Consider the following 26,500-nt stretch of genomic DNA (forward strand, 5'->3'; position numbering starts at 1 on the left):
AGTTAAAGTATCAAACTGCATGGTGGTTTTTAATGGGAAAGAGTCAGAGTTTAAGAAGAGGGGAAGTTTTGTAACAGTTGTGCAGGGTGTTATTGAGGCTACACTGCAAACACTGAGCATACACACAAAATGCTAGAGGAACTCAGGAGATCAGGCAGCATTTAGGCAAATGAGTAAACAATCGACATTTCGGGCCGAGACCCTTCTTCAGCCCCGGAAAGGAAGGGGAAGCTGGCGGAGTAACAAGGGGAGGGGAAGGAAGACTGGCTGGAAGGTGATGGGTGAAGCCAGGTGGGGGGGAAAGGTAAAGGGCTGGAGAGGAAGGAATCAGGTAAGGGAGGAGAGTGGACCAGAGGAGCAGACCCAGGAGGACATGATGGACAGGTAAGAAGAGGTGAAAGACCAGAGTGGGGAATAGAAGAAAAGGGGACGGAGAAGGAATTTTTTCTTTTTAACCAGGACAAATTGATATTCATGCCATCAGGTTGGAGGTTACCCAGATAGAATATAAGGTGGTGGCCTCATCTGGGCACAAGAGTAGGTCATGGACCGACATGTCAGAGTTTTGAATTCTTTATCAATGAAGAAAGTACATAGTGGTATTGGAGGACAGTCCAAAGAAATCTAAATCCGAAACTAAAAGGAGATTCAGCAGGTTAATTCCTGATATGAGAGGATTGTCCTATCGAGAAAGGCTGATAATTTGAGTATAAAAGAAAGAAGCGAAACCTCATACCAGCATATATGATCCTACTGGGTTTTGACAGGATAGATGTCAGGATATTTCAATAGTAGCAGAGTCGACCTGGGGGACGGAGCAACATAATTAAAAATGAAGTGCATGGACATTTCTTCTCTCAGAGGTGAGTGATGCTTTGGAATTCACTGCCCTTGAAGGTGGAGGCGCGATCATTAAACTTGTTTGAGATTGCTAGATATATCGCTAGATGTATTTGAAGTGGAAGTTATGTTGAACTCAACATCAGAAAGACCAAGGAATTGGTTGTGGACTTCAGGAAAAGCAAATTGGAAAAACACATAGCAGTTCTTGTCCATGGGGTCAGCAGTGGAAAGGGTGAGCAATTTCAAGCTCCTGGGTGTCAAGCAGCTTCAAGTTCCTGGGTGCCAACATCTCTGAGGATCTATCCTAAGTCCAACACGTTGATGCAATTACAAAGAAAGCATTCTAGCAGATATATTTCATTCGGTGTTTGAGGAGGTTTGATGGGTCACCAACGACTCTAGCAAGTTTTTACAGACGTACCACGGAGGGCGTCCTGACGGGTTTGTCTAATATGGAAGCGCCAATGCACAGAGTCAGAAAAGGCTACAGAGGCTGTAAATTCAGCCAGCTCCATCAAGGGCACCAGCCTCTCCACCATCGAGGACATCATCAAAAGGCGACGTTTCAGGAAGCTGGCACCTGTCATGCAGGACCATCACCGTCTAAGACGTGCCTTCTTCTCATTACTACCATCAATGAGGAGGTACAGAAGCCTGAAGATACACACTCAACATTTTAGGAACAGCTTCTTCCCCTTTGCCATCAGATCTCTGAACGATCCATGAACTCATGAATTTGCTCTCTTTTTGCACTATTTTTGCTACATATTCTTATTGTAATTTATGTACTGCTGCCACTCAACAATAAATTTCATAACATATGCCAATGATAATAAACCTGATTCTGATTCTACATATTGAATGATTAAGAACTGAGTTAAGGGAACCAGCTGAAAATAGGAGTTGAGGTCAGTGTAAATCAGACATGATCATCTTGAACAGCAGGGCAGACTTGAGGGGCCAAATGGCCTATTCCTGCTGTATTTTCCTTTGTTACATCTACCTGAAATGCTGTCGTATCTACATGAAAGCAGCATCCACCATCAGAGAACCCCACCATCCAGGTCAAGCTCTCTTCTCGCTGTTGCCTTCAGGTAGAAGGTGGTCCAAGAGCCCCAGGACTCACAAAACCTGGTTCATGAACAGTTACTACCCCACAACCATCAGGCTCTTCAATAAAAGGGGATAACTACACTCACTTGCCCCATCACTGAAATGTTCCTACAACCAATGATCTCACTTTAAGGAATCTTTATCTCATTATCTTATGTTCTCGTTATTTATTGCTATTTACTTATATTTGCATTTGCACAGTTTGTTGTCTTCTGCACTCCGGTTGATCTTTCATTGATCCTGTTATAGTTACTATTCTATAGATTTACTGAGTATTCACACAAGAAAATGAATCTCAGGGTTGTATATGGTGACATATACAGCATGTACTTTGATAATAAATTTACTTTGAACTTTGTTACTTGTGTCTGCCCATAAACCACACTATTGGGTTATCTAGATTTTGTACTTAATGTTTTAAAACCTTGCACATGCCTTTGAATAATGATTTTAATTCTCCCTATATTTTTCCACTGGCCCTGTTTTAAAGATTGAAGTAAATTTATTATCGAAGTATGTATTGTCACTGAATGGTAATGTGGTGTTCAGATTTTTAAAATATTGTTCTTCAAGATTGAGAAGATGAGGGAAAGCAACATCCATCATCAAGGACCCCCAATGCCCTAAGATTAATTTTCCTGCAGACATTCCCAGTAGAACAAAAAAATACAATAGAATCAATGAAAAACTACACAGAAAGACTGACAACCAATGTGAAAAAGACGAACTGCAAGTACACAAAAAAAAATCAAAGTTCAAAGAGCATCTATTATACAAGTATGTGTACATTATACAAGCTTGACATTCGTCTCCTTACACAAAAGAAAGAAACCCGAAGGAACCCATTAAAACAAAAGAAGACCGTTAAACACTTACTGTGCAGAGAGAGAAAAAACAAACACATCATGCAAACAATAAAAGTAAGCAAACTGCACTTAGAAGGAAAGTGAGTGTTCAGACATAAAGCCAGGAGCAACCTCAGTGCGGCAAAGAGCAGAGTAAATGTCGCAGAGGGGCGAGAGGAACCAACCCAATAATAACAATAAATAAATAATACTGTGAATATGATGTGTAGCATCCTTGAAACTGAGTCTATAGGTTATGGAATAAGTTCAGTGTTGAGGTGAGTGAAGTTATCCATGGTTGAGGGATAATAACTGTTCCTGAAACTGGTGGTGTGGTTCCTGTACCTCCGCAGCAGTGAGAAGCGACCGTGGCCTGGATAGTGGGGTCCTTGATGATGGACGATGCTCTCCCTCGTCTTCTGAACAAAAACCAATTGCAACCTTGAGGAACAATGTTTCCACAACCTGAACATCGTATTACCGCTCAATGACGATGACAATCTCATCTAAACAAGATGTTTCTGCTGCTGACAGACAAGAGTGTCTCTTGTCATGGAGTTTCTGGGCAGCATGTGTCTGTTTTCAAGCTGAGAGACAATGGCTGTAAAAAGCTGCCATTATCAAGCTTGCTAAAGCTAAATTTTCTACGCAAGCGGTACAAGATGCTGCTTTAAACTAAACAGATGCGTAAATATTGTTACTGAATGGATTGACATGAGAAACATTGATTAACAAAACAAAACACCATTTCTCGCCCCGTGAGCACTGAAATCTCAGAAAAAATGTGCCCAGCTGCCAGATTTTGAATACCTTCAGACAGTTCGAAAAGCATAAATTATTCAAACAGGCTAGAAACCCTTGTAGGGTAACCTCAAACCTTGAAACCTTAAACGCAAATTAGCTCATCAAAATTGGACAAATAAGCTGTCAATCTCACATTAGGCCCCATACAGCAAATAGCTGGTATCATTCTAGTGCTAAAAGGGAACTATGCAAGGAAAAGATTTAAAAAAAATTCTGCCTCTACTGGGTGGAGGGTGACCCAGATTATGATCCAACATTACCATAAAACATAAGATTGAATTAGGCTATTTGGCCCATTGAATCTTTCCACCATTTTATTATAGCTAATTTATTACTGTATCTCCATCAACGCCATTCTCCTGCCTTCTCCCCTTAACCTTTGACACCCGTACTAATGAAGAACTTATCAACCTCTGCTTTATTTAAAGGATTTAGCCTCCACAACCATCCATTGCAATGAATTCCACAGATTCCCCACGTCTGGCTGGAGAATTCCCTCCTCATTTTTATTCTGAAGGGACGTCCTTTCATTCTGAAAATGTGCCCTTTGGTCCTAGACTCCCCCACCAGGACAATCAGACATAATAAAAGTAAGGTAGTGTTCATGAATTCAATGTCCATTTAGGAATTGGATGGCAGAGGGAAAGAAGCTGCTCCTGAATTGTTGAGTGTGTGCCTTCAGACTCCTCTTCCTCCTCCCTTATGGTAACAATGAGAAGAGGGCATGTCCTGATGATGGGGGGTCCTTAATAATGGGACACTGCCTTTCTGAGACACCACTCCTTGAAGACAGAGGCTAGTACCCAAGATGGAGCTGACTAATTTCACAACCTTCTGTGGCTTCTTACAATCCTGTGCAGTAGCCCCCACCCAACCCCTATCCCAGACAGTGATGCAGCCTGTCAGAATGCTCTCCATGGTACAACTGTATAAGTTTTTGTGTGTTAGGAGACAAACCAAACTTTCTCAGACTCCCAATGAAATATAGCCATTGTCTTGCCTTCTTTATAGCTGCATCGATGTGTTGGGACCAGGTTAGATTCTCAGAAATCTTGACACCCAGGAACTTGAAATTGCTCACTCTCTCCACTTCTGATCTCTGTATGAGGATTGGTTCGTGATCCCTCTTCCTACCCTTTCTGAAGTCCACAATCAGCTCTTTGGTCTTACTAACACTGAGTGCAAGGTTGTTGCTGTGACACCACACAATTAGTTGGCATATCTCACTCCTGTAAGCCCTCTCGTCTCCATCTGAGATTCTGCCAGCAATGCTTGTATCATCAGCAAATTTATAGATGGCATTTGAGCTACTGTATGCCTAGCCACACAGTCATGGGTATAGAGAGAGTAGAGCAGTGGGCTAAGCACACACCCCTGAGGTGCATCAGTGTTCATTGTCAATGAGGAAGAGTTATTAATACCAATCTGCAGAGATTGTGGTCTTCCAGTTAAGAAGTTGAGGATCCAATTGCAGAGGGAGGTACAGAGACCCAGGACTGTAGAAGTAATTGTGTTAAACGCTGAGCTATAGTCACCAAACAACATCCTGACATAGGTGTTTCTATTGTCCAGATGATCTAAGGCCGCTTAAAAAGTGATTGAGGTCTGCTGTAGGCCTATTGTGGCGATGGGCAAATTGCAGTGGGTCCAGGTCATGCTGAGGCAGGAGCTGATATTGGCCATGACCAACTTCTCAAAGCATTTCAATACCGGAGATGTGAGTGCTACTAGGAGATAGTCATTAAGGCAGCTCACACTACTCTGCTTAGGCACTGGAATAACTGTTGCCCTTTTGAAGCAGGTGGGAACTTCTGACCATAGCAACGAGAGGCTGACTATCCAGTTGGTTTCAATGAGGTTCCCCCCTTCATTCTTCTATTCTTACAGAAAATGTCTGTTAAAAGCATGACATTACATTCACAGAAGAAGATGAAGTTATTATGAAGTAAACTTAACTTTTATTACAGTTTAACTCGTCAGCATTCCGTTGAAAGGAGCGAAGTGCAGGCTGGAGATGGCACAAGATGTTATTGTCTCTGATACTGAGCTAAAGACATTCTGGATGAACTCCCTCCCTAAGTACTGTCCCGGATGGTTAGAGTACCGTCCTCATCATGGACAGAAACCTGGTTATTCCCAAATCTCCATTGTAGGCGGAAGGAGAAGATGGCAGCGCACCTGCGTGTGCGCAGTCCTCCGGTGAAAAATGATATCGTATCTGTTAAATAGGGGCCGTGGACAATTCTGATTTGATGGAGAATGTACATGAAAGCACAGAGGAACATCTGGAGAAATTTCTGAAACGCCCGCTCGCTGCTGTCGTTACTGTGTGGTCGGGAATCTTTCGGAGGGTAGGCCTCAAAATCCCTGGCCTTGCCTGCTTTTGGTGACCGAGAAGGAAGTCGAATTGCTCAGACAGAGATGGCGCTCAGTACTCGGTGTCGGAGAGCTGATGAGAGCTCGAAGTTTTCTGATGACTCAGAGTCGGATTGTGGTCGGCATGGCAGGGAGAGTTTTTCTTCCTTCTCCCGTCTGCGTAAGATGTGGGACATTTGAGAAACTTTGAACTTTACTGTGCTCATGGACTTCTTCATCAAGTTATGGTATTGTTGCACTGTTTGTAGCTATATGTTATAATTATGTGGTTTTATCAGTCTTGGTCTGTCCTGTGTTTTGTGATATCATACCGGAGGAAATAATGTATCATTTCTTAATGCATGCTTTACTAAATGACAATAAAAGAGGACTACGTGTCTTCATAATCTATTTGGTGACTTCAGGCTGGATTTAGTCCAGGAGAGCAAGAAGCAGGTGAGTCTCCTGGGAGAGTACAATTAGACCTAGGCTGGTTGCTATGAACATTATGCTCTTACGCACCAAAAACAGAGGAATGAGAGAATGAAGGTGGCATGGTAGCAGAGCAGCTAATGTTAATGCTTTACAGCGCTGACAATCGGAAAATCGGGGTCTAATTCCTGGCGCTGGTTGTAAGGAGTTTGTACGTTCTCCCATAATTGCGTGGTTTCCTCCCACATTCCAAAGACCCACGGGACAGAGCTAATAAGTTGTGAGCCACTAACAGAAACGATGCATTTCACTGTAACTATAGACAGACCTGTAACAATAAAACTAATCTTAATCGATCTCTTGTTCACCTGCTCAGCTAGTGACTTACAGGTTGTCCCCAGGATTTGGTCGGGTTCCATTCCCGTGAAGTGCTCATAACCTGAAGAGTTCACAGTTAGAAATGCAGCTGCACACTGATTTCCCGGACAGAAGATGTTGCAGCCCTGTAGCATTCGACAAATCCACGCGATAGGTCTCCCAAGTGCCCAAAATACAGATGGACACAAGTTAGGTGTTGGCAAGCTGGGGAGGTCTTACTGCCTGATACGCTGGCTCGCCAGTAGGGCAGCAATGAGGGTCCTCCATCTCTGTCTGCATAGAAGGATTCTTCATTGCTGTTTCTGTAACAATTTTCTTTTCACCTGTCAGGGTCGTTAACCCTGAGATGAACCCTGAACCTGGAGGACCGGTGAACCACGCTTAGTCTCTCCTCTATCCTTTGACCTGTTTGCCATGGGTGACCCTACCAAGAGCCAAAGTGCAAAGCCCTGACTTTAGCCAACATAGCTCTCCAGGTCATTGAGGCACGCAAGCCTCCAAACCCCACACCAAGTTTGTGGTCCTCTTGTATAATATACTTTCCCCTCTGCAGTTTCTTTGCCAGCAAAGCTCCTAACTTCATAACGAACAGTAAAGGAGTCCTCAGTTACGTGCTTAAGATTCAAGGCCCTGATGTTCACAATTGGGTGCCCAGTTGTAACTTCAGGACATTAATATCTGCAACCCACACACACAAAAAAAAAGGATGACACAGATGGACAACTGCACCCGCGCGAGTTAATATTGCCTTATTTGAGGAACCTGGATGGTGAACCCACAGGCAATTATGCAGAAATCCATTCTGCTTTCACAATGATAGTGATCAGGTAAACTGACAACTATGGGAAAATACTGAGGTTCTTAGGTTCTGGAATGGAGTGAGTCAGAGCAAGAGATGACTATGTAATGGCTCTCATGGGAATACATGAGGTAATGCATCCGGATCCAAGGATCAAGAAATTTTGAATAACCGTATATAATTATTACTGCAAATTTGATTTACTAAGCTTTTCATTCTGTGTGTGTTTCTCAGAAGGCACAAGCTGTCTTTATGTTAATCAGGATTATATCATATTCCTCGTTTAACTTCTGAAGGAAACCTGGGAGATCAAAGCTCAAAGTAAGTTTTATTATCAGAGTACATATATGTCACCACATACAACCCTGAGATTCATTTTCCTGTGGGCATACTCAGCAAATCTATAGAATAGTAACTACAACAGGATCAATGAAAGATCAACCAGAGTGTGGAAGACAACAAACTCTGCAAATGCAAATATAAACAAATAGCAATAACTAACAAGAACATGAGATAATGAGGTAAAGAGTCCTTAAAGTGAGAGCACTGGTTGTGGGAACATCTCAACAGATGGGCAAGTGAATGTAGTTATCCCCTTTTGTTCAAGAGCCTGATGGTTGAGGGGAAGTAACTGTTCCTGAACCTGGTGGTGTGAGTCCTGAGGCTCTTGTACCTTCTACCTGATGGCAGCAGTCAGAAGAGAACATGATCTGGGTGGTGGGGATCTCTGATGATGGATGCTGCTTTTCAACGACACCGTTTCATGTAGATGCGCTCGACAGTTGGGAGGGCTTTATCCATGATGCATTGGGTCGAATCCACTCCCTCAAAATCAACAATAATAATAATCACGCAACACACATCAAAGTTGCTGGTGAACACAGCAGGCCAGGCAGCATCTCTAGGAAGAGGTACAGTCAATGTTTCAGGCTGAGACCCTTCGTCTCGGCCTGAAACGTTGACTGTACCTCTTCCTAGAGATGCTGCCTAGTCTGCTGCGTTCACCAGCAACTTTGATGTGTGTTGCTTGAATTTCCAGCATCTGCAGAATTCCTGTTGTTTGCGTTTTAAAATAATAATAGTCAAGTATTTTTGCTCTGAGGCCGACTCAATAATCTGGAGCAAAAACAAAAACTACTGGAAGAACTCAGCAAGTGCAGAGATGCTGCCTGACCTGCTGAGTGCTTCTGGTACTTTCTGTTCACTTCAGATTTCCAACACCATTGAGGCTTAAACATTTCCAGTAATCTGTCAAGTGAGTCAGAGGGGTTTCCAGCTCTGCAGAGCACTGACGGTATCAGCCTTGTTGAATAGAAGGTATGTGTTTTGTGGTCATCAGCAGCAAGGCTGACTGTTTTTGTCTGAGCTGAGACTGTGCCAAGTCAATTATGTTCAAAATGCTGGAGTGACACAGAGACTGGACCATGTCACATGAGATTTCCTTCTCTAAATGATGGGACAGGAAAAGTTGGGCATCTGTGATACTCATGCATCATGACAAAGTCCACTTTCTCGTCTTGAAGAAGAAGAAGAAAGCCTTTAGCTCCGAGTGGAGTCATCGGGACACTGTCATGATGGTGTTTTTTTAAGCAGGCTTTCTTATTTTTACGAGGCCGAGTTGCTAGTTCGACGCTCAACCCAGCACGGATGGAAAGCATGCCAGGGAGTCGGCTGGATTCGAACTCGGTAGCCTGCGCTCCGAAGTCCAGCGCTGATGCCACTGACAGCAGAGTCAGTATGAAGCTACAACACTGTATCAAATAGCTGGATTTCTTGTTATACCCTCAATGGCCACCTTTCTACATACCTCCTGTACCCTATGAAGTGGCCACTGAAAGTACGCTCATTGTCTTTTTAAAAAAATTTTATTGAAATACAGCATGGAATTGGCCCTTCGAGCAATCCGACCCCATACCCGATTTAATGCTAGCTTAATCCACAGGATAATCTATAGTGAACAATTAACCTACAGGTCGACCTTCACCAATCCGACTACCTGTAATCCAGAGGAAACCTGCACGGTCACGGGGAGAATGGACAAACTCCTTACAGGCAGTGGCAGGAATTGAAGCCGGGTGGCCTGTACTGTAAAGCAACGTGCCACCTTCTGCTGCTATAGCCCATCCACTTCAAAGTTCGGCGTGCTGCGCATACAGACAGCATCTTCTGCACACCACTGTTGTAACGTGCGGTTATTTTGAGTTACTGTGGACTTCCTGTCAGCTTGGACCAGACACGTGCATAAACGAGTAAGTGTACAGGTGTACCTAATAAAGTGGCCACTAAGTGCCGGCTGGTGGTGTAGTGGCATCAGCACTGGTCTTCGAGGCAAGTGGTCTCAGGTTCAAATCCGGCTGGCTCCTTCCACACTTTCCATCTGTGCTGGGTTGAGGGCCAGCAACTCAGCCTCGTATAAAGCAGACAAAAAAATGCTGAAGATGTGCCACAAGGCGCAGAAAGGAACAACAACGATAACAAGAAGTGTATTCTTGTACCCAGTGGTTCAGGGCATAGATAATCCTGGACTCAAGAGATTCTGCTGATGCTGTAAATCTTGAACAATACACACCCACAATGTCAGCAAGTCAGGGAACATCTACAGAGGGGATAAACACCGTTTATCAGGACTGCCTCTATATCTATATTTGGAGAGACTCAGAAATCTCAGTACAGCCACAGGACTGGAGAATGCTATAGAAATTAAATGAGATATGGTCAGGGAAGGTTTCTGAAACCAAAGATGGGACTGTTAACGCTGAACCAGGAGGTTGGTAGGCAAAAGTGTGATTGAATGAGGATATAGATGACAGAGCATTAGGCAAAGCTAGTTAACGGAAAGTTGAGAAAGGACTCATTCAATCACAAATGAGAGAAAATCTGCAGATGCTGGAGATCTGAGCAACACACACAAAATGCTGGAGGAACTTAGCAGGCCAGGTAGCATCTAGGAAAAGAGTACATTATGGGTTTCCGCCCAAAATGTCGACCGATCTTTTCCACGGATGCTGCCCAACCTGCTGAGTTCCTCCAGCGTGTTGTGAGGTTACAATAATTAACTTGACCAGCAGAACTGTAACGTTTCATCAAGTGACTAACTTGGTTCCATGTGACAGGATGGACTGGTTTCAACTCTACTTCCTATGTGAACCTTAAAACCCAGTTGATGCAGGGCTCAACAGGAGGTTACAAAACCATAGATTGATTGCCTAATTTGAGCAATAATTCATTCCTCAACACAGATGTCTGAAGCTTCATTGAGGAGAGCTGGAAACATAACCCATCTGGAGTGAGATGGATGCAGGTGAACTGAAACACACATGAGAAATTCTGCAGATGCTGGAAATCCAGAGCAACACACAAAATGCTGGAGGAACTCTGCAGATCAGGCAGCATCTATGGAAATGAACAGACTAGTCAACATTTTGGGCTAAGGCCGTTCATCAAGACTGAAAAGGAAGGGGGAAGAAGCCAATATAAAGAGGTGGGTGGGGGGAGGGGAAGGGGAAGCAATTCTCCTTTCACAGTATGTTACAAATAATTAAAGGAACAATCTGTCAGTTTATTCAGTGGAGGATTACAATTCAGGGAATTAGTACTCTACTCACACCTCAGGCCGAGTTGCTGATTTCCATGCAAGGTTCTGTGCTTCAGAAAGTACAAACCCAGATTTTCAGTGCATATTTGTGGTGATACCTTAAGGTGCCCCCGTGAATGGAGATGGTTGCAATGAATTATTAGTATGAGCTGATGTAATTTAACTGTCTTTGTGATGTCACAGTCACAGCTCTGAGCTCAATGGGATGACGGTGCAACTGAAAATGCCTCAGTGACTTATGTACAAACAAGAAGCACCAACATTTTTACACTTTACTGCATTTTCTAAAACTAAGACATTCATGGAGAAAGTATCAAGAGGATACTATTATATCTTCATTTTATTTTCCTTCCATTTCTGCTTAAATCACACACTTTGATCGTTCATGGCTAGCTAATATAACAAATGCTCAATTTCACTCTCCTGAATAGACACAAAAGTGTACATGCTGGAACAAAAGCACAAACTACTTTCAGTCAGTCGGCCTTTAGAGAGAACAGAATAGTTCATGTTTCTTAGGAATAATCCTTTCACCATTTCCAATGGAGAGTTAATACCAGTAAATCTTCCCTCGTTCCTCCTTTCCTCTTCAGAGACTCAGGACTTCAGACTCATTTTGTGTATGTGCCAGACTCCATAAATGACCATGACCACTCTCCTTTCCTTGTCCATAATTCATGATAATGTACTGGTTAACACAACACTTTACAGTACAGGCAACTGGGGTTCAATTCCCACCGCTGCCTGTAAGGAGTTTATATGCTCTCCCCGTGACTGTGTGGGTTTCCTCCCACAGGCCAAAGGTGTACCAGTTGGTAGATTTATTGGTTATTGTAAATTGTCCCATGGTTGGGCTAGGGTTAAGTCAGGGGATTCCTTGGTAGTGAGGCTCAAAAGGGACAGAAGGGCCTGCTGTATCTCAAAAAATAAAAATAAGCTAAAAGTTCAAAATGGGAAAGAAAACATCATGAATATTTTGTATACTTGCTCAAGGATGTCATTTCAATCTTTACATATTTTACAATACACGTCAATGAAACAAAAAGGCCTTTCTGAAATGTTCAGCATCAATCATGGTGCGGCATAAAAAAAACGACTTTGAACTGCAAGTTGGAATCACAATTAAGTAAATTCCAGCAGAAGAGAGACCTTTCACTGAAAGCAAAGCGAGTTTCTCTAATTCATGACAGAATCCACCAATTTCTTGTAATTCAAATTGGAAACACTGGCAACGTAACAGGTCAATGAACTTTTCATTAACACAGGCTGTGCTGTGATGGAGCCTCTGCGTTCACCAGCAACTTTGATGTGTGTTGCTAAAATCATTGAGAGTCCGTGAATTCTTGGCCTCCTTTGAAAGGCCTGAGGTATCACAGGGTTTATCTCAATGCACTGAGCATTCTTCTCTCTCTCTCTCTATCTCTCTCTCTCTCTCCCTCCCTCCCTGCTGTTGCAAGTTATATTAGTTGGAAAAAAAACTTTTTCAGCCAAGTCTCTAAGCTCTGTAATTTCCTGCTTAACCTTTGGTTCAACATCTTCCTTCCAGATGCATCTAGAAACTGACCTCTTCACCAAGATTTTGATCATTTGCCCTATTTTGTTTCTGTAGGGATCAGTATTGTTTTGTTAATGTTCCTGGCAAGTACCCTGGCCCATTTCTGAAGTTGTTCTGTGTTTTTACTCTCCTCAGGCATGGCAGCTTGAGACACCTAAAACAAAGCTGAGAAACAGCACCTCAAGTTCCCTGTTACACACTTCAGAGTCTTCTGCATTCAACTCAAGGGTAAATGTCATTCAGCCATACATGAACACAGCCAACCGAGACAGCATTACTGCAGGGTCAAGGGGTGCAAAAAAACATTGCCAACAGTCTCACAACACAGCACACACAAGATCACAATATCACAATCACGGAATAAGAGATGCACCCCCATCCTGCCCCATGACACTGCACATACAAGACAACAGCCCACAAAGAATATCAGTAAAATATAATGATGCAGAATAAGCATGTGTATAGTCCAGACCCCCCCCAGCCCACTGATATCAACTGTTGAGCGGCCCCCGATGCCCCTGAATTCAGCAGGTCTAGCATCATCAGTGGAGGGGAGAGGAATTATCAATGTTTTAAACCTTGCGTCGGAGATAAGATCTGATGCAGGGACCCCCTTCATCCCAAAATATTAGCAATTCCTCTCCGCAGATACTGTTCCTCCAGCAGACTGTTCGATGCTCCGGAATCCAGCAGCTGTAGTCTTGTGTCTCCCCTGAATTCAACAAATTCAAAGCCGAGTTTATTGTCACATGCACAAGTACACTACACAGGTGCAATGAAAAGCTGAACTTGCAGCAGCATCACAGGCATAAAGTCCCAAGAAAAACAAAGACCTTAAGTTACAAGCCGTAGGAGCAGAATTAGGCCACTTGGTCCATCAAGTCTGCTATGCTATTCCATCATGGCTGATTTATTATCCCTCTCAGCCCCATTCTCCTGTCCTCTCCTTGTAACCTTTGACACCCTGATAAGCCAAGAACCTCTCAATTAAAGTCTGCCACGAGCCTTGTGGCCCATCAGGCCGGTGCTTATGCCGGTTTCCATGGCGTGAAGCAACTAAAGAGTACGAGACTCTCACCCGGATAGGACGCCAGCAGTTTTGCCGGTACCCATTCTCAGCTGGGTAGACTGGAGCATTGTGTGGTTAGGTGCTTTGCTCAAGGACACACACGCTGCCTTGGCTAAGGCTCAAACCCACGACCTTCAGATCGCTAGTCCAACACCCTAACCACTTGGCCACGCACTACACAAGAACCTATCAACCTCTGCTTTAAATATACTCAATAGCTTGGCCTCCACAGACATCTGTAGCAATGAATTCCACGAATTCACCACTCTCTGGCTAAAGAAATTCTTTCTCATCCCTGTTCTAAAGGGAAGTCCCTTTAATTCCCAGGCTGTGCCCTAGACTCCCGCACCACAGGAAACATTCTCTCCATATCCACGCTGTCGAGGCCTTACAAAATTTGATTATGTTTCTATGAGATTCTCCTTCATTCTTCTAAGTTCCAGCGAGTCCATCAAATGCTCCACATGCATTAATCCTTTCATTCCCAGAATAATTCTTGTAAGGCTCCCCTGGACCCTCTCCAATGCCAGCACATCCTTCTTTCAATAAGGGGCCCAAAACTGTTCACAATGCAATAAATGCGATCTGACCAATGCCTTAAAAAGCCTCAGCATCTTATATTCAGGTCCTTTTGAAATGAATTCATTTTCCTTCACTACTTCTGTCTCAACCTGGATTCACTCCAGGGAATTCTGCATGGGGATACCCAAGTCCTTTTGCAACCCTGGTCTTTGAATTTTCTCCCCGTTTAGAAAAGTCTATACCTTTATTCCTTCTACCAAAGTGCATGACCATACACTTCCTTACACTATATTCCATCTGCCACTTGTTTGTCAATTCTCTCAATCTGTCCAAGTCCTTCTGCAGACTCCCTGCTTCCTCAACACTCCCTGCCCCTCTCTCCAACCACCTTTGTACCCTCTGCAAACTTGGCCCAAAGCCATCAAATCTGTCATCCAAATATTTGACACAGAATGAGAAAAGAAGTGGTCCCAATACCAAGCCCAGCGGAACACCATTTGTCACTGGCAGCCAACCAGAATAGGCCCTCTTTATTCTCATTCTTTGCTTGCTGCCAATCAGCCGATCTTCCATCTCTGTTAGTATTTTTTCTGTAATACCATGGGTCCTTACCTTGTTAAGCAGCCTCAAAGGCCTTCTGAAAATCCAAGTAAACCGCATCCACTGATTCTCCTTTGTCTATCCTGCCTGTTTTTACTTTAAGGAATTCCAACAGATTTGTCAGGCAAGATTTCCCTTGAAGGAAACCATACTGCCTTTTGCCTACTTCATCATACACCTCCAAGTACCCCGAAACCTCATCGGTCACAATCGACTCGACATCTTCCCAACCTCTGAAGTCAGGCTAACTGGCCTATAGTTTCCTTTCTTCTGCCTCCCTGCTTTCTTAAAGAGCTGAATGACATTTGCAATTTTCCAGTCTTCCAAAACCATTCCAGAATCTAGTGATTCTTGGAAGATTATTACTAATGCCTCCACAATCTCTTCAGCTACCTCTTTCAGAACATTGGGGAGTAGGCCATCTGGTACAGGTGACTTTTCTACATTCAGACCTTTCACCTTCCAAAGCACCTTTTCCTTAGGAAGAGCAATGACACTCACTTCTGCCCCCGATACTCAAATTTCTGCTAATGTCTTCCACAGTGAAGACTGACACAAAATACTTAAGTTCATCCAGCATTTCTTTGTCCCCATTAGTACCTCTCCAGCGTCATTTTCCATTGGTCCAATATCCACTCTCACCTTTCTTTTACTCTTTAAACATCTGAAAATACTTCTGGTATCCTCCTTGATATTACTGGCTAGTTTACTTTCACGATTCATCTTTTTTTCTCCTTGTGTTTGTTTCATTTGCCTAATGTTGGTTTTTAAAAACTTCCAAAAAACTTCCAACTAATTTTTGCTATATTAAACATAAATATTACACAATATTTACAAGAAATAACACAATTAGAACAAAAAAAAGTTCGTTTTAGTGCAATGTAATCAAAGTGGCTCAAAAACGGAACAGTTGAAGGGAAGTAGCTGTTCTTGAACCTGCTGGTTCAGTTTTACTCGCAATCATTGCTTCAGATTGTATTTGTTAGTGATAACTTGGCCATTGCTATTTACACGATACTCCAGTGCAGTTTATATTTCCTGTCCCTTCACCACTTCCTTTTACCATGAACTATTTTAGCCTTCCAACCTGACAAAGATCAGCCATCTCGATCCTTTCCTCACCCCATTTTCCCACCCTCTTTATCTGCTTAAATACTGAGTGAAATCTAACACAAAACTTTAAGCTGCTCCTAGTGCCCACACATGCCATTAGACACGTTCAAAATTGCACATTTCCTTTTTCACACTGTAAGCGTGGTGTCCCCAAGTTACTCTCTGTTGTCTGTGCTGACCATTCCTCCTCCAGGGAATGGAGGGTTGGTTGGAGACTGGTGGGATGAAGGGGTGGGGGGGGGGGGGTGCAGAAGAGAAATTCCAGACAGGAAATCTCCACCGGACTACTGGCAACCCCTACCTTTATGGGGCAGAAGGTGGGATGCATGACGCTTTCTTGGAAGATGGTCGATACTGCAATCTTCCATAACATCATCCATGTCAAGAAACACAAGTTTTAAAAGAATGCTTTATGTTTAATTAGTTACTTCTTTTTCAGGTAAATTCAATTAAAGCAAATTTTATTCCATATCTCAAATTTAAGGGTCACGATTTATGGATCCTGCAAGGGCAAATGACCTGAATGGCCATAACGCAGGGGTGACCAGCACTACGCCATGTTTCCGAGGAGACAATGAAAGCATGACTGAACCAGTCCACCAATCCTCACACTCATTAGAGGAAAGGAACAGGCAAGTATGGATGGAAAGTACAGAGCAGTGTTGCTTAGGCCATACTTGGTACCCTTCTCACTGCTCCCATCAGGAAGAAGGTCACAGGAGCTTCAGGGCTCACAGAATTTTGCAAAATTTACAGAATTGGACCAGTTCCATCTGCTGCTTCCACGGGACCTCCCTCCCTTGTAAACCTCCACCAGGTTGTTTCTCCTTGCATTGATCTCACTTTTTCTTAAATGGATCTGTATCACCTTCCTCCATTATTCCTCATGGACATTCAATCTACTCTCCTGGCAAAGTAATCTGTCCTGAATTTCCCATTAGATTTATTAGTTCCTCTTTTTTTTGCACGTAGTCAGTCCTCAGGTTATGCTGGAGTCATTTCTGAGAACTGTCCATAGCTTATTTCTCCCAAGGCAGAAACGTCCGTTTTTGTATCAGTGTTTGTATCCTTAGTATAGTTATTCATTTCAATGAACAATCACCCTAACTCTACCCACAATTAAACTGATGTTGATATATACTGTATTCAGTCATTAATCAGCATCACAAAACATTTTGTTATTATTATCACTAACTTAATAAATGTTATTAAAATATATGGGAGAATTTGTGCAAATTTCTGTACATCATGTCAATTGTAACAGATGAAACTCTGTACACACATAGTTTATAGTTTTCACAAAATACTCTGCAGATGCTGGGGTCAAAGCAACACACACAACACGCTAGAGGAACTCAGCAGGTCAGGCAGCATCCGTGGAAATGATCAGTCAACATTTTGGGCCGAGACCCTTCGTCAGGACTGAAGAGGGAGGGGGCAGGGGCCCTATAAAGAAGGTGGGGGGAAGGGTGGGAAGGAGAAGGCTGGTAGGTGTCAGGTGAAAAACCAGTAAGGGGAAAGATCAAGAGGGGGGGGAAGCAGGGAGGGGAATTTTTTTCCACGAATTCCAAACCTCAGTATTCAAACACTAGAAAGCAATATGACACTTTTGAAAACAACAGAAATTCTGCAGATGCTGGAAATTCAAGCAACACACATCAAAGTTGCTGGTGAACGCAGCAGGCCAGGCAGCATCAGTAGGAAGAGGTGCAGTCGACGTTTCAGGCCGAGACCCTTCGTCAGGACTAACTCTTCCTTCAGTTAGTCCTGACGAAGGGTCTCGGCCTGAAACGTCGACTGCACCTCTTCCTACAGATGCTGTCTGGCCTGCTGCGTTCACCAGCAACTTTGATGTGTGTTGCTGACACTTTTGAAATGCAGCCACTTATAACTGGATCATGTCAGCAATTCCCCACACACATCAATGCGACAATGGCCACCTCATCTGTTTTAGTCCTCTTGGTTGAGGAATAAACATTGACCAGGCCATACAGGAAACTGACGTTCCACTTACTCAAGCAACACACATACAGACTGCTGGAGGAATTCAGCATTTAGCATCAAAGTTTCAAGCTGAGGGTTCCATCAGGGTGTATCTTTATCCTGATGAACGATCTTGGCCAGAAACCGTTTATTTCCTTCCACAGATGCTGCCTGACCTGCTGAGTTCCTCCAGCATTTTGTGTCTGTTGCTCAAGCTTTCCAGCATCTGCAGAATCACTTGTATATCTTGCATCCCATTGAAGGCTTAAAGGTTCGAAGGTTCATATTATTGCCAAAAGTATGCTTGTGGAATACAACTCTGATATTTATCTTCTCCAGATAGCCATGAAATACTGAAAAACCATGCCATTTGTTGAAAGAAAAGGCATCAACACCCCTCCCCCACATGAAAAAGTAGAAGAAACAAGAAGTCACTAACCCCAAAACACCCATCCCCTCCCTCACACAAAAACAAGCATACCGCCCACCCGGAAAACAGCAGCAAGATGATCAAATATCCCAAACCCCCAACTCCAGGGCCAATAATGTCAGACCCCCAACACCCTCCCCCACAAAAAAAGAACAGTGACAATACAATCAGACCCCAGCCTCCTTTCAGAGTCTTGTAGACACAAAAGATCCCATGATGCTTTTCAAACGAGATCAAGGAAGTTATTATCAGTGCCCCCGCCAGCTTCACAAAAAAAGGAGAATACTGTATCTGGTTGGTTCACTCTTGCTTAAGGATGCACTCTGTGCTCACACTGGTTACATTTAGAATCTCAATAATACTGAAATCACCTCAGAAAGACACTGGATCACCAAGATAAAGATGACCAGTTAAAGTGTGGAGTTAAAGGCAAGAGAATGATATCAAAAGGGAAAAAAAAACATCGGGACATGATGGAACATGGGGGGGTATCTCCTTCACTCAAAGGGTGGTGTGAGTGTGGAACAAGCACCCAGTGAAAGTGGTGGATGCCATTTTGATTTCAACATTCGAGAGAAGTTTGGATAGGTACATGGACGGGAGGGGTAGAGGGGTATGGAGGGCTATGGTCAGGGTGCAGGTCGATGGGACTAGGCAGTTTAGATGGTCCAGCACAGACTAGAGGGGTTGAGGGGCCTGTTTCTGTACTATAGTTTCCTATGACTCAATGACTTTCAATTGCCAGACAACTGCACCATACATTCTAGTCTATCTGACAAACCAGGAAATGTGAATGTCTGGCTAACGTTCTGATAGACAGCAAGTGCTAATTTGCTGACAAACGTCATGACAATTACTTGCAGTTTGGCAGATGGCGCATTTAACATTAGAAAATGTCCCCGTTGGGTTTTAATTGGACCAAAACTCAACCATACTAAGGAAAGACTCATTCAGAGACAGAGCTTTATTAACAGGAGACGATTGAGGTGATTGACTCCACGGCAGCTATGCTAACTAATCCCACTTCCCAGCTCTTGGCCCACAACCTCGGTCAGAGATTGATTATATTGGGGTGGTACAGTAGCACTGCTGTTAGCATAACATTATTAAAGCATCAGTGACCCACGTTCAATTCTGCTACTGTCTGTAAGGGGTTTTTACGTTCTCCCTGTGACCGTGTGGGTTTCCTCCAGGTGCTCTGGTTTCCTCCCACAGTCCAAAGACATGCAGGTTAATAGGTCACCCGGATGTACTGGGCATCACTAGATGGGGAGAAGGGCCTGTTACTATGCTGAATCTCTAAATAGGTATATAAATTATCCCCAAGGAGAGAGAGTTGGAAAGATAGGAGTTCTATGGAGAGAACTTCAGAGCTCAGATCTGAAGACATAGCCATTGTTTGTAGGATAATGAGACTCCACGATAACAGTTAGAGGACGCAGGGTTGTGGCTATGGAGCAGTCAGTGAAGATAGCTACAGGACAGAGGATACATTTCAAGGATGTGCTCAAAAGTCCCAGAACATTTCCACTAAGTGATGGAATTCTTGACATGACCAATTAAAATGGACCAGCATTCAGGATGGTGTTGAGAACTTCAAATGGCCAGAGAAAATCATACAAAGAGTACACCAGCTGACTAGCTATCCCCATGCTCTTGACATCAAAGCACCTCATAAACCACCCCGGCCAGGGTTCCACATCGGACACCAGAGGTCCCGCAGAACTGGGGTGGAAACAAGTCGTTGATCCCAGAGAACTGCCAAAGAAAACAAAAGGAAAAGGATAGGAAGGACTGTGTCTACGGAAGGATTGAAGTAAGTGGATAACTATTTATCTCATGTCCAGGAACATTAACTGTTTTGGCTAGACTTAACTATGCACATTAAACTGAAGCTGAATCCCTTCTACCAGCGAGTTGAAAACTGCCCCAGCTAGATTGCCTTTTCAGTTCATCCTGCCATCTGCTGGTAGAAATATGTACTACAGCATGTAGAAAACAGCAATCAGAAGCTGGTTCAATTCTCCACCTACAAGCATATCTTTTTCATATTGGAGCAGGGTTACAGAAACAAGCACAAGTTAAAGTCTTCTGCATAGTGAGAGGAGGAGGAAAGAAAAATAAGCATGCTTTGAAATCAAGTACAGCTGATTTAGAAGGAGGTGAAATCATTATCTGATGCATTTTATCAGGTCATTTTCTGGATACAGCAGAATGTTGGAATTACAGAGTACATTTATCCCTATCTATGACAGGCAGATCTCAAAATCTAGATCATAGATACCTCGATGTCCTAAATAACTCCCAAACTTGTTTGAATAAACTTTTCTCAGGCTTCCAACAGGGTACAGGTATTGATTTTAACCAATGTTTTGCTGAGAAACTCCGCCATCTTCATCAGGGATGATGCCCAGGCATGTCTAGTCCGGGGGTATTTATACCTCCATCACCTGTCCCTGGAAAGCACTAGATCCTTTTCCCCAAACTTGTTCGTTCATTATATGCCTCATCATATGACATAGGTGATCATGGTCTCATGACCGTGATTGTTCTTGGCAAATTTTTCTACAGAAGTGGTTTGCCATTGCCTGGCGACAGTGGTCACGAAACTGGGGCTTGTGATATGCACCAGCTGCTCATACGACCGTCCACCACCTGCCCCCGTGGTTTCACCTGACCCTAATCAGCGGGAGGGGCTAAGCAGGTGCTACACCTCGCCCAAGGGTGACCTGCAGGCTAGCAGAGGGTAGTAGCACCAGACACCTGCTTTGGTAGAGACGTATCTCCACCCCAACATCCAACTCCCAAATTACCAAGCCCAAAACCCCCAAACTGGTTATGAACATACTAATTAGGAGCAAGAATAGGCTGCCCAATGCACAGTCCACTCCCTCATTCAGTAAGATCATGGCTAGTTTGATTGTAGTCTTGTCTCTATTTTGCTCACTCAATAATCTTAAAAAAGACAAAGTTTCCCACCCATATCAAACCAGTATCCAGTTTTCATCTCTCCTCCATTAGCAAATGGATGGCAATACGTCACAGCCTGGTATGGAATCAACAATGGCCTTGCATGGAAAATCCTACAGAAGTAGTGGATATTGTCCAGTCCATCACAGGTAAAGCCCTCCCCACCATTGAGCACATCACCACGTAACACTGGTGCAGGAAAGCAGCATCCGTCATCAGCGACTTCCACCACCCAGGACATGTTCTCTTCTCACTGCTACCATCAGGAAGGTGGCACAGGAGCCTCAGGACTCACACCACCAGGTTTAGGAACAGTTACTACCCTTCAATCATCAGGCTCTTGAACCAAAAGGGTTAACTTCACTTGCCCCATCATTGAAATGTCCCCAGAACCTATCGATTCACTTCCAAGGACTCATCTCATGTTTTTGATATTTATTGCTTATTATTTATTATTATTTCTTTCTTTTTGTATTTGCGCAGTATGTCTTCTTCTGCACACTGGTTGAACGCCCAAGTTGGGCAGTCTTTCATTGATTCTGTTATGGTTATTAACCTATAGATTTATTGAGCATGCCCACAAGAAAATGAATTGCAGGGATGTATATGATGAAATATATGTAACTTTGATAATAACTCTGAATACATTATTTGCACCAGCAACAACTCTGACAAAATACTCAGGTCAGCATCAAGTCCCACTTCATTTATTTCAGACCAAAGTCCTCAAAGTTTGAACTTTTTGTTTTAGGGACTTCACACAAATGGGAATAATTGCAGTCTCCATCCACTTTGGTGGGAACCGGTATCAAAATAACTTTTTAACTCTCTAGTTTCACCTGTTAAGTCAGTCTTAAACATCTTGCCTGCTTGACGACAATCCTATATCTCATTTACTCTCCTCTCCTAAGGACGTGAATTCCTTTCTAGCTCTCAAACTGTGCAGTTGTGCTGATATTTGTCGATACTTGGTATCTCATTCGGCTGTTAAGAATTAACTCAGACTCAAAATAAACAAGACAATACAAACAAAATCCAAAGGCAAAATCACAAACAATAGTACTAGAAATGGAACTCCTACAATTGAGCACAGAGTGCTGAGCATGAGGCCTTTAAGTGCAGACTTTCCATGAAGGAATGTGGCAGGCAACAATCGGCAGTTTGAGTCTTAAAGGGATAGTGACAGATAGCCATACTCCAGGGAACTGGAGCACTGAAACTTCCGTCTGCCACTGTCCGGTCAGGACCATGACAGAAGTAATAATGTTGGCAGAATACACCAGCAGAGACACATCCATGTCAATCATAATTCTGTCCCAAACCAACATCTGCACAGAAAGGTTTCCACGATGATTCCGCTGAGTACTACAGTCGGTTACACAGCACTAAGCCATTATTGATACCTGTTGCAAGTCAGAAATGAACTACCCAGGGTTTAGTGGCAACACCTTTCATGGTGGGTTTGCCCACAGCAGGCACCAAAACTTATCAGCTCAATCACATAGAAGAGAGTACATATCGTCCATGAAGCCAGCTCCTGGCCAGGATGGAACTTACACCATAAACTGGCTTGCATATCAATGGCTGCACCAACTGCCTGCCATCCACGGCCGCACTGATCACCTGATCTCAACAGCCGCACCAACCGCCTGACGTTAACAGCCGCACCAACCGCCTGACGTTAACAGCCGCACCAACTGCATGCATAACGACAGCTGCACTGACAGATCGCCTGTCCACAGTGACACCCACTGCCTGTCTGTCTCATCCTCAGCAGCACCCACACAACAACCCACTTCCATCATGCAGACACCAGTATCACACTTCATTGTGAAATCTAGCTCTTACTGCTTTGTGGACTGGACATTTGCCCCACTGTAGTTCGCGTCCGGAGTAGGTCTTCTCTTCATTTTGTTTCTTGCCCTTTACAGCCAGGTGAAGCATATCCCCAATTGACCGCCTCGTGGTCTTTCGGAAATCCACACTTGGTTCCTTTTGTACAGGCTGGGAATCCTATCGCACACAAAGCCAGGTAAGTGTTATCAGAAAATGACATTTAAACTCTAAGTGAAATTTTGATGTGTTAACAGTACGCACATCTCATATTGTTCAATGCAAATAGTTAAGAGAAATGCAGGTGCCACTAATGCAACATTACTTTGGTTCTCAGTAATTACTCCTCCCCAGCAACACACACAAAATGCTGGAGGAACTCAGCAGGTCAGGCAGCATCTATAGAAAAGAGTAAGTAGCTGATGGTTCAGGCCAAAACTGGAATAGAAGGATCAGACTGGAATAGAAGGGGGGTAAAAGCCAGAATAAAAAGGTGGGGGGGAGGGGAAGGAGGATATTCATGCTATCAGGATGGAGGCTACCCAGATGGAATATAAGGTGTTGCTCCTCCACCTTGAGGGTGGCCTCATCTTGGCAGAAGACTTGTCCCCATTTACAAAGTTAAACCCAGGGGCGTGGGACATAGTGTATGGACATAACAAAGAACTTCATTTCCCAGTGGGCAATGCGGGTGGTTCACCCAGGACTAGAAGAGAAGTTGGTAAACTGGTTGCACACGCTCATGTCGAGCTGCAAGCCACTAACAGTGAAAAACAGTTTTACCATGCTGTTTGTACCTATTAAGAACAAACATAACAAACCCTCCGGCAATGCAGTGATATTCAAAACTGAGCAATTGTAGTGATTAAACAAATTAGACCATCCAAATCTTGTTGCTGGGAAGACACAGAATTCAAGATAGACTGCTATGTATGATTAAAAGATATCCCTCTAGCCTCTGGCAATGCAGGAGATGACAGTGGCCAAAGATGGTCTGACCTGGGGTTGGAGAATGACGTATGTGCATTTGGGAGGAATGGGGGCTTATTTTGCTGTTGTTGCTTGTTGTGTTCTGCAGAGCAGGTTGGGCACGCTATCTGGGTTCCAGACCATGAGGTGACAATTGCAGGCCGCCCTCATCACATCACTGGGTTATTAATGTTTGTTATTAATGCGAACGACGCGTTTCACTGTACGCTTCAACGCACATGTGCTAAGTAAATGGATCTTAACCTGAATCTGAATTTGGTTGTAAGCAAACCAACCCTCTTAATCGGGCACCAGCAGACACACTTGTATCAATGCATTCACAGAAACACCCAAATGGACTTCATTACAACTCTGTGGCAAACAGATTTCTGAATGACTTGGCAATGACGCATGTTATTTCCACCCTCCCCCCCCCCCCATCTGTTCCCCATTACGGCCTCTTACCTCTTCTTACCTGCCTATCACCTCCCCCAGGTCCCCTCCTCCTTCCCATTCTCCCTTCCTATCAGATTCCCTCTTCCCCAACCCTTGACCTTTCCCACCCACATGGCTATCACCTTTCAGTTATCCTCCGCCCCACGGTTTTATTCTGGCATCTTCCCGCTTTCTCCTCAGTCCTGAAGAAGGGTCTTGGCTGAAACCAGCATGGAGATCTCACAAAATCAGAGCAGAACCGTAATTGAACCAACTTGGTAGATAGTGATGAGAAAGGAAAATTAAAGAGAGTTACTTTGCAATGCGATAGGAAGCTACACTTCGAGTGCTATGTATAGTTTTGGTCACCCTGCTACAGGAAAGATGTTATTAAATTAGAAAGGGTGCAGAGACGATTTACCCAGAAGTTGTTTGGATTTGGGATCCTGACCTACAAGGAGAGGTTGCGTGGACTAAGATTTTGTTCCTTGGAACGTAGCAGATTGAGGGGTGACCCGAGAGAAGTATAAAATACCGTGAGGTCCACAGGTAGGTGAAGGTCATTATCATCATTATGTGCTGTGTTGTATGTCGTGGGTGATCACAGTCTCATGACCATGATTGTTCTTGGCAAAATTTTCTACAGAAGTGGTTTGTCATTGTCTTCTTCTGGGCAGTGTCTTTACAAGACGGGTGACCCCAGCCATGATCAATACTCTTCAGAGATTGTCTGCCTGGTGTTAGTGGTCACATAACCAGGACTTGTGATGTGCACCAGTTGCTCACACAACCATCCACCACCTCCTCCCATGGCTTCATGTGACCCTGATCGGGGGGTCTAAGCAGCAGCTACACCTTGCCCAAGAGTGACCTGCAGGCTAGTGGAGGGAAGGAGAACCTTACATCTCCTTTGGTAGAGACCTATCTCCACCCCCACCCAAGGGGAAGGTACATAGTCTTCCCAGAGATGGCTTAAGATCATAGGTAAGAGATTTGAAAGGGACATCAGGGGCGGCTTCTTAATGCAAACTGTGGAGTTTTTTAGTGATGTGCTGCCAGAACTACTGATTGAGGCAGACACATTAGCAACAGTTAAAAATGATCTTGATCAGGGGTTCCCAACCTGGCGTCCACGGACCTCTCGGTTAATGGTAAGGCTCCTTAGCATAAAAAAGGCTGGGAACCCCTGATCTAGATAAATATATGGATAGGAGAGGTTCAGAGGACTATGGGCAGATGGTTTGCTGAACAACACGGTCAGTACGGATAAGATGGACTGAGGGGTGTGACTATGACGAGGAAGAGAAGGAAGAACATAAAGGGGAAAAGGAGGAGGAAGGGAGGGAGAAGCAGGTAGTGGGGGAGAGGTGAAGTGAGGGAGAAATGGAAGAATGAGAAGGATGTAGGAGAAGGAGAGGAGGGGCAGGGGAAAAAAGTCCACAAACAGCCCACGCTCAGTGTCTTTCGATTCAGGCTCTTGTGCAGAAACACCACATTGGAATGAAGATCCTGACTGGGATTCTTCATACATTGGAGAACCTCACACCAGAACTGTAGCATTGACTAAATTTGGAAACCTCAGGGAAGATAAATAAACCAGGCTTTTTGTGGGGAAGCCACACACACCAAAGTTGCTGGTGAACGCAGCAGGCCAGGAAGCATCTCTAGGAAGAGGCACAGTTGACGTTTTGGGCCGAGACCCTTCGTCAGGACTAACTTCCTTTGGTGTGTGTGGCTTGAATTTCCAGCATCTGCAGAATTCCTCGTGTTTACGTTTTTGTGGGGAATCTAGTTCTCAATGTAAAAATACTCAAAACGTATAGATTTGGCAACCTTCAAGATGTTTTTATTTATACC

General features: G+C 43.8%; 1 protein-coding gene across 1 annotated transcript in view; it reads right to left on the reverse strand.

Moving 5' to 3' along the window:
* The window catches only part of LOC140190747 (uncharacterized), a 272,758-nt gene that overhangs the window by 132,654 nt on the left and 113,604 nt on the right, over positions 1–26,500 (reverse strand). The window contains exon 5 of the mRNA XM_072247572.1: positions 23,255–23,419. Within this exon, the coding sequence (XP_072103673.1) occupies positions 23,255–23,419 (165 nt within the window). The remainder of the gene's footprint in view (positions 1–23,254; positions 23,420–26,500) is intronic.

Source organism: Mobula birostris, chromosome 31, assembly GCF_030028105.1.
Source record: "Mobula birostris isolate sMobBir1 chromosome 31, sMobBir1.hap1, whole genome shotgun sequence".
In the NCBI taxonomy this organism is placed as follows: Eukaryota; Metazoa; Chordata; class Chondrichthyes; order Myliobatiformes; family Myliobatidae; genus Mobula; species Mobula birostris.